The sequence below is a fragment of the Malus sylvestris genome, chromosome 7 (assembly GCF_916048215.2).
Source record: "Malus sylvestris chromosome 7, drMalSylv7.2, whole genome shotgun sequence".
Lineage (NCBI taxonomy): Eukaryota > Viridiplantae > Streptophyta > Magnoliopsida > Rosales > Rosaceae > Malus > Malus sylvestris.
The window spans coordinates 3,180,680-3,193,200 of NC_062266.1; the positions used below are offsets into that span (position 1 = coordinate 3,180,680).

Sequence of the window (12,521 nt, forward strand, 5' to 3'; positions counted from 1 at the left end):
TAATTCATATACCAATAATTGGGTTGTTTTTTATTTTAAGCGATCATTTAACGAGTTATTATGTTGATAGATCCTGAGATTTATCTACAAACTTTCTTATGGTTTAATGGGAGGATTCCTTGGATTTTGATACTATTGATTTAGATTTGTTCATGTTTTTAGTCCTTACGTCCTGTTCTCCTGGTAGAAGTCACGAAGACACTTTTTGCCCGACTTTTGGCAAGAGAACAAGACGGACATTACTTATAGAAGTCACATGACTCACACCCATATATTTTTGCTCAGCATATCCATTTCTCCTCATAGTTAATCATCAGGCATATTAGTTTTGCAATTTCATTACATCCTTTTACTTTCCTCGCTTACTATTAATCGAAATCTGTTGCTAGATTATAAATATAACTTCTATTTAATCCAACCCTTGATTAAAAAGCTGACAGACAACTTTTATTAATACTCCATAACATCCGAAACGAAAACAAAAAGTCTTGATAAAAACCTTAAACTCCAACAAACATAGATAAAGGTAAGGTAGATAGTCACACCACAAGGAAACACAAACACAGAAAATAAAGACAGTCATCAAACTCAATAGAAAAACAGAAGCACTCATAGCACTTGATCATACTAATTTTCTCAGCGAAGATTTTCAATCTTCCTTCCCCAGCAGAGTAAGGAGGAAATCCTTGTAATCCCCGGAAGTTTCTTTGGCCACAGCATGGTCGAGAGGAACGCTGTTCTTCTTGTAGTAAACCTCTTTGATGTCTTTCAAGTCCCTCTCGGACCTTGTCACAATCACACGAGTGAGAGCATCCTCATCAGTTCCAACCCTCTTGATTGCGTTGCGAAGAACCTTCTCAAAGTACTTCTTGGGGTCATTGAGGCATCGGATGGCTACATGCAGTGCCTTCTGGAGACCATCACAACCCTCTTCCAACAAACTCTGTGATAAAAAGAAGAAAACTTAGAGGTCAAACTCGGCAGTCTTCAATCTTAGACTCTTAGTAGATAAAAGTCTCTGTAAGTAATTAGTTTTGGGTTGGATGCTCTAACTTCGACATAAGGAGGTTCATACGTACCTTACTGATGGAAGTGCCATGGTCATCTCGGTAGCGGTTAAAGGTTGCCATGAGCTGAGTCTTGCTTCTAGTACTTAGGATCCTAATAACTTCATCATGATTGAAAGCCTTGTCTTTGATAGCATCATGAATGATATCAGCTTCCGAATTCGCCAGTTTTGCATTGATCTCAGAACCATCATAACGATACGCAGTCACTAAAGCAACCAAAAGCTGTAACATTGACCAAAAACCATCAAACACCATTAACAATTCAGACTAGGATTCTCTCCCCTCCTCTTTCCATTCCCTTCCCTCTCCTCCTCTTACATTCTCTATTTTGTCTTTCTCTTTCTATATAAAATTCATCTAATATGTTGACGTGACTTAACCGTGACCGTTCAAATAGGAGGGGAGAGAAGGGAAGGGAAAAAAAGAGGAGAGAGAATAATTCACCTAATACCATTCGAGAAAAACACAGATACCAAAAGAATAGTTCACCTAATACCAAAATAATAGTTCACCTAATACCAAAAAGAGGAGGCAAAGAATGGCAAATTCTCCAACTTATTATGTTGTCCATTAGTAAAGTGGACTCTCACGTAATTCACAGTGAGATAACTTAACATGTCATACTATTTGCCAAAAAAAAATCCTTGCCGTTAATAATGTTCGTGTACCTTGCGGATATCACCAGTGGTGTGTGCAGCCAAGTCTTCCTCCAAGGAGTGCTTGTAGCGAACTTGGTAAGCCTTCCTTACTGCAAGGAGCTCTTCAGGAGATAGAATGGTAGCAATCTCGATGATGACATTGTAGTTACACTCAGATTTCTTGATGGCCACATGAGCCAAAACAGCATCTCGATCTGCAGGATCCAATATCCAACGGTACACCGCTTTCTACATTTTCCATATCCCCAAATGAAATTAGTTTTAGTATATGGTATAACACAAATTGCTCAAACAAGAGATACAAAACTAATATAACTTTGAAAATATAGAAAATTTGAGTTCGAAAGTAGATACCATGTAAGTTCATCCATGTAGAGAGTTTTGAGAGGCAAAGGCTTTTATATTCTATATATTTAATACAAAAGTGATGAATTGACTGAAATGTTAAAAACTCTTGTATTTAAGGGGTACCTTTTAATCTCATCAAAACATTTCAGTCCACAACAAAAATCTCAAAAAAAATTACTTAATATTAATAAATAGTACTTTTACCATATTTTTTTGTACCACATTAATACTGTTCTTTAATAGAGATGGTACCACATGTGTTCTATGTCATTGTTAATTTAGAGAAATTTTTTATTGTGACGGGAATATGGATGGTATATCACGTGTTTTTATGTAAGTAGTGGGAAATTTTACTTTTTAAGTTATTAACATTTTACCACACATATATCACTATTTGTATAATGACACGTGATGTACCACCTCGTGTACCAGTCACACTGAAAAATCTCTCGTTATTTTAAACAAAATAAGAATTGGAATTAATAATTTATTGACAGCTCATTGATTTGTTCTCTAGAAACCTTCAAATGTTGCTCTCATTAGATGGTAATATTCTCCTTTCCACCCTCTTCTATATATTTGTAGGAAAAGGACAAAACCCTTCGGAGATTTCTATGTTTTGTGATACACAAGAAAAATCAAAACATAACACATTTTTTTCATGCATTTATTTTTAAAAATATTTAAATTATTTTCGACTTATGAATATTTAAAAATAAATAAATAAATAGCAATGGTAAATATCGACTAAGGGTGAAAGTATGAGAGAAAAAACCTCAAAATCCCCAGAGAGCTCGGACTCAAGGCGCTTGAGAAGATCTTCCTGATAAGATTGCTCGTAAGCAAGCCTGATTTGCTTTCTCTGTGCTGCGTTTCTATGTCCAAGTATAGAGATTATAGCCTTCTCATCAGTCCCCCATCCTACACGGTACACAAAAATATGAAATATAAATTAAATTTACCATATATATAAATTCTCAAAATAAAAAAATAAAAAACACAATTAATCATCTGCATGAAAAATAAAATAAGAATTAAATGGCCGAATAAAATGATTAAACCTTTCGCAGATTTTCGAAGAACTTCAGCATCGTCGACGGGAGAGAAGTTTTCAGGAGCAATTAGGGTAGCCATTATTGGAGATAATTTTCTAGGTTTGAGTCCTCTCTTACTAGTGTCTGTCTTGTGCTCTTGCTCTTACAATGTCTAATATTTATAGCAAATCTTTCACATTAAGAAATCAACTAAAATTGTGGTATTTAGGAATATATTAATTAGCATATCTACTAATTATCCACAAATGAGGTGGTGCTTATGTGAGTTTTGGTTGGATTTGGTGTGGCATTAATAGGTGGTTGCAACATGGCAATCTCTAATAATATGACATTCTTTATATATATACATCACCTCTACTGGACCTAGAAGACATAATTAATAATTTCTTCCGTTTTGGAGTTGTTCTTTCTTTTTTGCTAGGATTACTTTAGATCGTAAAATTATTCTACCCTTAGAATGAGTTAGGCCAAAATTGAGAGATCAAACTTAAAATCTAAGAAAGAAACATGTGATGATCTACTCATAAGAAGAAAAATTGAATAAATCACCAACCTACCTAGGTTAACATTCATATGATCAAAGACCAAACAAAAGAAGTATGGGACATGCGTACACGTACAAACACACACACACACACGGGGGGTAGGATAGGGCTGGAAACACATTTAGACACTTTTGTTGGCTCTCATTCCATAACTTCTTTCAAGAACGGTATGATTTTAAATTTATATGACAGTGTAGACTGGCTAAAAATTAGTTAGAGAGAGTAGAGTACCTTTGCATGCGTTTCTGAGGGCTTCTGCATCGTCGTGAGGAGAGAAGTGGTCTGGAGCAATGAGGCTTGCCATCGTAAACTGCTAGCTGTTTTTGCTTGGTTTTCAGTAGGAAAGGAAGGAAAGAGGTAAGTAAAATGTGAGTGAGAGACTAGTCCAAGTGCGTGACCCTTTATATATTGCTAGGTTTTCTTACAGTCTTCACCATTGAAGTTAATGGCCACCTCACACACATCATGTTGTCGAGATTCCTCGTACGTTACACGTGAACAATATACCTTTTTAATTATCTTAATAGTTTCCCTTACTCCCACTAATTATTGTAAAACAAGGGAAGAAATGGGTAATTTAAATATGAATAGTCCTCGTAGTTTACTCGGATTTTCAATTTAATGTTTGTAGCTTTTTTGTTGTATTTTATAGGGAAATTTATCAAAAAACTTCCGGTACTGTTCATTTTAACTAAAAACCATATTTTTACACTAAAAAGTCAATTTTGATACTATTCATTTTACCTTTTATTTAGTTCTTTTCGTTAAAACTCAAGGTTTTCAAACCCTTTTTCATTAATTTTTCTTATTTTATAATGTTACTGTAATTTTATTCCGTCAAACTAATAGAAATTTCATCCACGATAGGTGCTTTTAAATGAGAAGATGTGCCCAAAATGTGATGGAAAATTCAACTTAATTGATAAAATATTAGACTTAAGCGAATATGTACGATAAATATGCAATAGAAAACGAGGACGAAGGTGCAAATCTAACTAAATCATGGAGACTATTAGTACAATTTGCATTAAAAAATTTGAGGAAATTGTAGCAATGGTCCATTAACTTTAACTCAATTGGAGCAATGGTCCCTTAACTAAAAATTCATGACCATTGTTTCCTTAACTGATCAAAACGTGCAGCTATGGTCTTTTTCGTCAACTCTATTAGAACTTTTGTCAAAATAAGTCATGTGCCACACACGTGCGGATGAATCAAGGGGCAAATATGAAAAACTAAATGAAAAAAATTGTAGCAATGATTTCTCAACTTTAACCAAATTATAGAAATTGTCATTCCGACATGAGTCATTTTGACGGAATTCTGACGAAGTTGACCTAAATGGCCATAACTGCATATTTTGACGAGAATTTTTAGTTGAGAGATCATTATTCTAATTAAGTTAAAATTAAGGGACTATTACTACAATTTTCTCAAATATTTTAAATATAAAATTTTGGTGTTCACACCTCATGACTCATGATATGCTTTTTTATTTGTCTATTGCCGGGTTGGTCTAATTAATAAATTAAATTGTGTGGTGTTTGAAAATTGTGTGTTGTGTTTTGTGTTCACACATGCTACTTCTTTTTTCCAACTAATTATTATAAATCTCTGCGTTTTGTGTTCACACCTGCTACTTTGTTTTCTTTTTTTAATAGTGTCTCGAAGAATAATATTAAATAGACCAATTTTTTAAATTAAAATAACAAATCATATGAATGTCATTAATAAAAAATAAATGCTAATCAACATTTAGTAATAATTGAATCATCAATAATCACATTGTTGAGAATGAATTTCACACTAACGAGAGGAAGAGACATTGTATGTGCTTATAAGTAGTTAGGCTACTCCTATATTGCCAATCGACGTTATGACAGAACCCAACTTTCTTTATGATATTAGAGTATACGTTGTCTCATGTATGAAACTTAATGACCACACGTGCTTCACGTCATCCGACTTGTGTTGTCCACGTGTTAGACTTGAAATGAAGGACCTTGCATATGCCTCTAAGTAATTTGGACAACTCACATTTTATGGTGGAACCCAACTTTCTTCACATATCATATGGTTTAAAAATTTTGATTTAATAATTTGTTATACACAGACATATATACATTATAATCAGTAACATCTAAAAATGAGTATCTCAAATTTTGTCTGGAGCATGTGTGCGTGTACCTTTTAAGTAAATATTTTACTCGAATAAGACTGCATTTTAAGTTTTTATTATCTAGAGTCTAAAAAAGAGTGTCACCATTTCATCGATTGAGAAAGGATAATATGGACGGCCGTGGCATATGCGTAAACGTGATCGTATATAACTGGCTTGGCTGTCAATTATATAAATTGCAGATTAAGCTTGTGAGCGTGACTAAATGACCAAGTTTAGGAGTCCTATATATTAAGGTTAGTTGTGTACGATTTGGGATGAGTTTTCGATCCTGGTTGAATTCCTGTATAATCCTAATTCTTATATTATATGAACAAGGCATCTGGAGGGTTTTATGTGTGCGAGTAAGATCAAATTGTTAAGAGATCACAAGACATAAGGGAAGGCACTTTTGAGAGAATGTGAGGGGTAAAAGAAATTAAGACCTAGGGTTAGTGAACCAAAGGGGTTTTCATACTATTGAACTATCTCGGGAATCATCGGTGCGGACGTTAACAAATTTTGGCTGAACCATTATAATTTTGTGTTCTTGTGCGTGCTTTTTCTTTGTGCTTGGTGTTTTTGTATTTTCCTTTTTCTTTTCTTTTCTTTTTTTTGGGAAACTAGTGTTTTTGTATTTTCTTTGCGGTTTGATTATTGTGTGTTTAATCAGAGTTCATCGAAATCAAGATTCGTATTGAGAATTTAATATGTACAGTAAACTGGTATTAGAAAAGGACAAGGATTGTCTGTTCTCCCACTTTCAGTGCCCTTCCGTGCCCTCTTATTTTGTGTGATCACGTTAAACCACGTCAACATTTTATATTATTTTTTTATAGAGATAATAAGAAAAAAATGAATAGTAATATAAAATGTTGACGTGGCTTAACTATAACTACACAAACAAAAAGGCACAGAAGAATACAATCCTTGTCCATTAGAGAATAGAGCTGACAGGTTAGAGCGTTGGTATTTGTTCAAGTGCGACAAGGCAGCGTGATTGCGTTGGTACTTGTTCAAGTGCGACAAGGCCGCACTATTGTGTGTTTTATCCAAGGAAGAAAATATCGGTGATATCAGAAATATCGGTAGTCCGAAAACACGGAAATATCGATGGAAATATCGGTAAAATATCGATATCGATAAAAATTACATGGAAACCACGGAAATTGTAAAAAAAACTTGGAAATTTTTATTGAAACTTTGTAGGATGTTTATTTAGTCAATTATCTATTAGTTTATCACAAAAAATTGGAAGGAAATGCATTGCATGATGGATTTAACATTATCAAGTTGATTATATAGCGATCTGACAAACATTATGAGTGTAGAAAATATGTAGTAATTAATGAAAGAAGTCTAAACACACCATAATCATTTATATATAATGAATTAGTACAATATTTTACACTTTAGTACCACATAGAGTTCCTATGAGGTTCAAATTTGTCACTATCGTCATCATCTCTATGTGTAGAATGAGTGTATTGTGAAGAGTAGTTATCAAATGATAAATCCCCAAAATAGTTTTGCATGTAATTGTTAATATGCCACCCATATGGATCCGAGATTGGTTGAGGTTGTCCATAAGAAAAATCATTTGAAGATTGAGGCTGGGATTGATTCCATGAGTCGCTCGATTCCATCCCAACAGGAATGGGATATGAAGGGTAGGGAAATGGTTGGTTATGAGTATAACCATAGTTACTACTTCCCAATCCAACAGAGTCTGAAGTTCTAGATAACGAGTCATCTTCTTGACTTGACAAAATCCCTTTGCCTCTTTCTCTGCGAGTATAGTCCTTCCCTATGGCACCAATTCCTGGTCCTGCCCGCCTACTGCCATGGTCATCATCTTGTGTTGCATGCGTGAAGTTTGCCTCACCAGTGAATGGGCTCATATATCCGGGAGGTGGTGGTCCATAATAGTTTCCATATCCACCACCACTACCTCCAGCTCCACTACCTCCAGCTCCACTATGTCCTTCATCATTCCCACCTCCGGTGGTAGGTGAGTCTCCTGATCTTGTACTAGAGCTATCATTAGTATCAGCACGATGTTGTGGTTGTGTAGGATTGGAAAAATGTGGAATTCCAGTGTTGCTTGGTCTTGGGTGCAAAAGTTCTTCGAAAGAGTCAGCGCTGCTAGATCCCACCTCTTCCTCTAATACTCTTTCTACATTTATCCCTTCATTACGTGCTTCTTCAGCAACTCTGGGAGCTGGGTTGCCTTCATCATCATCTAAATGAAGAGGTCTAATCCATTGAAAAAGTTGGTTACCCTCTGTATAATCATCTTCACCAACAATATCAAACACATCTAGTGGGTCACCACGGTCGACATGATCGATTTCTGCTTCCTTATCTCGAATTTGAAGCTTCATGTTGTAGTAGCAATAAACTAATTTTTCCAAGCTACTATGAGCCAACTTATTTCTTTGCTTTGTGTGGATGAGTGCAAATGTGCTCCAATTTCTTTCACAAGCAGATGAGGAAGCTGTTTGTGATAATACTTTTATTGCTAACTTTCTCACAGTTGGTGCATCGATCCCATACATGATCCACCATTCAGCTACAATGAAAAATAATGTTGATAAGCCTAATAACTCCAACAAATTCTATTATAAACTTATAGTGAAATATGTTTATACTCACTAGGAGACATATTTGTTCGAGCAGCAACTGATTTTGGTTCTCCAAATGTTCTTCTTGCATCTTTAAACCATGTTAGCTGAATACAATAAATTGTGTTAGTTTAATCCAACAAAGTAATTATTATAATTTAAGTAATTGTGTACCTCATTTCCAAATTGGCCAACTGCTGGTGATGCAGGGTCTAATTTAGAGTATACATTATGTACAGCACGTATAAGGTTACCATCATCTCCAACACCGGGTCTGTATTGGTATCGGGGATTCAAATAATATGCTGTTCAAAGAAACACATACTCTAATAAGATAAATAATACTTATGCAACTAAAGAAATGAATTGCAAATTATGACATAATTTATACTTGCTGCATGCAAATCGTGGTATAATGTTTTATACCATCGGTCTTCAATTATTTTTACGACCCACCTTGCACCATGTTTTCTTTCCAATTCATCCTTCACTACACGCATCAACTCATATACTGCCCCCATAGTAGGATACACTTCTGTGTCAACGATCCGTAAAACTTTGTAAAGAGGTTCAAACACTTGACACACATGTTCTGTTTGACTCCAAAAAGCATGATCAAGCACTATACTTTCCACCATACGACCTGTATTTGAGCGGCTGAAATTGTGGTTGGCCCATGATCGGATCATATTTATATATATTTTTACTTCGAATTCACTCGTCTTTTCTTAGTTAGTTCCTTATATTTTTGAGCTATTTACGTTATTTTTATGTTTATAGGATTTGTTATGCAAAGAAAATAAAAATAGCACAAATGAGTTTTAAATAATAAACAGAAAGAATATTGGTTTTATTTTTGGATTGGGTTTTATTTTGGTTTATTTTGGTTTATTTTATATGCATTGAATTGATTGTTTCATAGAATATTGGTTTTGGATTTGTTACTTGAATTTGTTCTTAATTCCCAACTGCTACTAATTTAGAGTTTATGATACAAATTAGTTTTGTATTATTTTGTCAAGGAAGAATCCAAGGACAGCAAGAGGTATAAAATAAAGAAAGGGGATCCAAGAAAAAAAGGAAAGACAACGAGAATCCAAGGAGAGACTTGCGGAGCGCCAGGCATGAAAGCAGGCGGGACAGCTAAGGAAAAAAAAGGCTGTCTTGCAGCCTTGAAAAACAGAATAAGAGGCAAGGACAGAGGCAGGTCATAAAAAGTCTGGGGAGCGGGAGAAAGGAGCTGCCTTTGGGCAGCTCGCAGACAGACGCAGGAGAAAGATCAGAGCTGCCATTTGGCAGCTGGTGCGAGAAGAAAGAAAACCAAGAAGCAAAGGAGCTGCTTGGCAGCTCGCAGAGACGCAGGAAGAGGACCGAGAGGAGAGTGCTGCCATTGGGCAGCTTGAGGAAGGGAAGTCAGTGGCGAGGAGGACAGGAGGTCAGCATGAAAATGCAGTTCAGAGTCCAAGCAGCAGATCCTTTCTCTCGGTTAAATCTTTTCAAACTTCTATTTTATTTTTGTTTTAATAATGTGTAATTAAATTTATTTTGGCTAAGAGGTTAATTCGAAACTATGAATATATTTGTAATATGAATTGATTACCTTCGGTTGTGATTTCATAAGTTGTGATTTCAATTTACTTATCCGTTCGTATAAAAACTGATTTGTGTATGTTGGTTGAGAGTGCACGCTTAATTTACATGCATGAATTTGATGCTAGAATATAAGTGAATTTCACCTAATCGTTATGAACTTATTTTCACAAGTAGTAAAGGTTGCTAGTCACAATCACGTTAAGTAAATTCTTGGCAAGAGTATCATGCTTTTCATAGTTACGAATGCCTCGTCAATGCTTATAGTTTTCACAAAGTTTAATGATCTTTGATTGTATCGCTATTGTGCTTTTCACGTAGGGGACTTTTGAAGAATGTTTTGAATTGTTGTATGCGTTTTTCCGTCCAATTCAATAACTTAAGGAAAACTTGAAGATTAAAAAAGTGCTATTCACGGTTAATCTGAAGTGTTGAAATTCACAACTTATTGAAAGAAAAACTGAAAATCAATTTAGGTTGCATATGTGTCATGTGTGGAGAAAAACCCTCTAGCTAGTCCGTCATTTATCCTTTCACCTTAATTTCATGTTTTTGTCAATTCTGTAATTTAATTAAGTTTAATTTACTTTTCATCAAAACCAAACACCCATCCATTATTAAATTATATTATTTATTTAGTTTTCTTTATTGTTAGTCTTTTAATTTAATTTCCGTCCATTTCAGTTCCTAGTGTTTAATTTAATTGTTTTCATTATTTTGAGTCATTTTAAGTGTGTTTCGAGTTATTAGAGTTTTTAGCCTAGTTTTGTGTCCTTGAGTCTTATTTAATATTTTTAAGTTAATTTAATAGATTAGCAATCCCTCCTAATCCCCGGCCTAGAACGATACCCTACTTACATCTATACTACAATTGTCAAAAAGAGGGTTTAATTTGTGTGTCAAGTAATTCTCACATCAGCCCAATCGTCACTAGTGAATAGTTGCTTCAACCCTGCTTTCTTCTTGAGTAGGCTGTTTAATGCAATATAGTTGGTGGCGAATCGAGTGGTAGCTGGACGAATAATTTCTCCTCTGCAAAATTCACGCATCTTTGCCAACAACCAACCGTGATTGTAAATATAATTTGTGATCGTTCTAGCTCTTTTGACCACAGTAGCAACATTCTCTCTCTTCCCCATTGCCTCAAACATAAGATCAATACAATGTGCTGCACATGATGTCCAAAACACATTATGATGCTTCATTAACTTTTTTCCAGCTTTGACAAATGCAGAACCGTTGTCGGTCACGACTTGGACAACATTATGCTCTCCCACCTCCATGATTACATCCCTCAATAATTTGTAAATATACTTGTAATTCTTTATATGGTCTGAAGCATCAACAGACTTCAAAAAAATTGTCTTTCCCTTGGAGTATACCATTAAGTTGATGATAGATAATCTGGTCGGGCCGGTCCATCCGTCACACATGATTGTGCAACCATTAGTTTCCCACTTTGACCTCAACTTGTTAACATACTCGCCAATGTCTTTATACTCCATATCCAAATATTTGTTTCTTATCTCATAGGGAGTGGGAGGTTGTACTCCAACACCGGCCTGTTGACATCCCACTACCATATTTTTGAAATGATGTGATGATGCCTTCGCAGCAGGGACATTTTCATAGATAAAGAACTTGCTAATTAGACGCCCCATTCCCTCCTTCACATTACCTCCCTTGAAATAACTCCAAACACTCTTTTGACGTGCGTTGGATGACTTATATAAACTTGGGGCTATTGGTGGTGTTGGTTGTGATTCTCTAAGACTGCCTCCCCGTCTCATTTGTGCACCACCACTTGTCCCGGAACCTTGTCCCCTATTAGGAATTTTATGAAGGTGTTCTCTTTCTCATGCTGACTGTTTGGAGGCACGTAATGCTTGTTTCAAACTGCGTCGTTCTTCAGGTCCCATGTCATCATCACTGTCAACCGCTTGGCCATAGACTTCTCCCCGTAGCCCAGCTCGAATATTTTCCATTCCTTGTGTCATCTTTTCCTTCTGCTGTTTTTTATTTTTTAATAATGTGTTGATGAATGCCTTCACTTCTGGGGGGACATTATCGCATCGTTGGACATTTTTTGCTGGATCTAATCCACTAAGATGGTACTTAAGTCGTGTCACTCCACCACTCTTCATTACCCGACCACAATATTTGCAAATTGTGCCATGTTTGTTTCCGTCTATTGGGTCGCCATGTTCCCAAGCTGGATCACGTTTACTAGCTCCACTAGACATCTTAAACGTACCTACATTTATTTTTCATGAAAATTAGACAAAAGAATTAAATAATAAAGTTATTCTACAGAACCTAAATAATAAAGTTATTCTACAGAAGAATACAATATGAAGTAAAGAAAATGATTGTAAAAATTTAAGTAATTAAAAAAATAATATGGAATAATAAAACATAATATTAATGAATAATAATCCAATTTGATAAAAAAATAATCCTAATATAAATGAT

At 35.2% G+C, this 12,521-nt stretch overlaps 1 protein-coding gene across 2 annotated transcripts; it reads right to left on the reverse strand.

Moving 5' to 3' along the window:
* Positions 1 to 421: 421 nt before the first annotated feature.
* LOC126627755 (annexin-like protein RJ4) lies at positions 422 to 4,045 on the reverse strand. 2 transcript variants are annotated; one of them, XM_050297298.1, is made up of 5 exons: positions 3,909 to 4,045; positions 2,853 to 2,998; positions 1,739 to 1,957; positions 1,080 to 1,292; positions 422 to 943 (listed from the first exon to the last, which is right to left on the reverse strand). In XM_050297298.1, exons 1-5 carry the CDS (start codon positions 3,979 to 3,981, stop codon positions 650 to 652), a joined length of 945 nt encoding a protein of 314 aa, XP_050153255.1. In that variant the 5' UTR covers positions 3,982 to 4,045; the 3' UTR covers positions 422 to 649. The 2 variants fall into 2 exon arrangements, with proteins under 2 accessions (XP_050153255.1, XP_050153254.1); XM_050297297.1 differs by lacking the exon at positions 3,909 to 4,045 and adding an exon at positions 3,139 to 3,305.
* Positions 4,046 to 12,521: the final 8,476 nt, after the last annotated feature.

What these genes read in the sequence shown, in the direction of transcription:
- LOC126627755 (XM_050297298.1), bottom strand. Translation starts at nt 3,981, where the DNA reads ATGGCAAGCCTCATTGCTCCAGACCACTTCTCTCCTCACGACGATGCA. An exon ending in AGCTCTCTGGGGATTTTGAG is followed by an intron (nt 1,958 to 2,852) that starts GTTTTTTCTCTC and finishes TGGAAAATGTAG; the next exon opens with AAAGCGGTGTACCGTTGGAT. An exon ending in ATGGCACTTCCATCAGTAAG is followed by an intron (nt 944 to 1,079) that starts GTACGTATGAAC and finishes TTTTTATCACAG; the next exon opens with AGTTTGTTGGAAGAGGGTTG.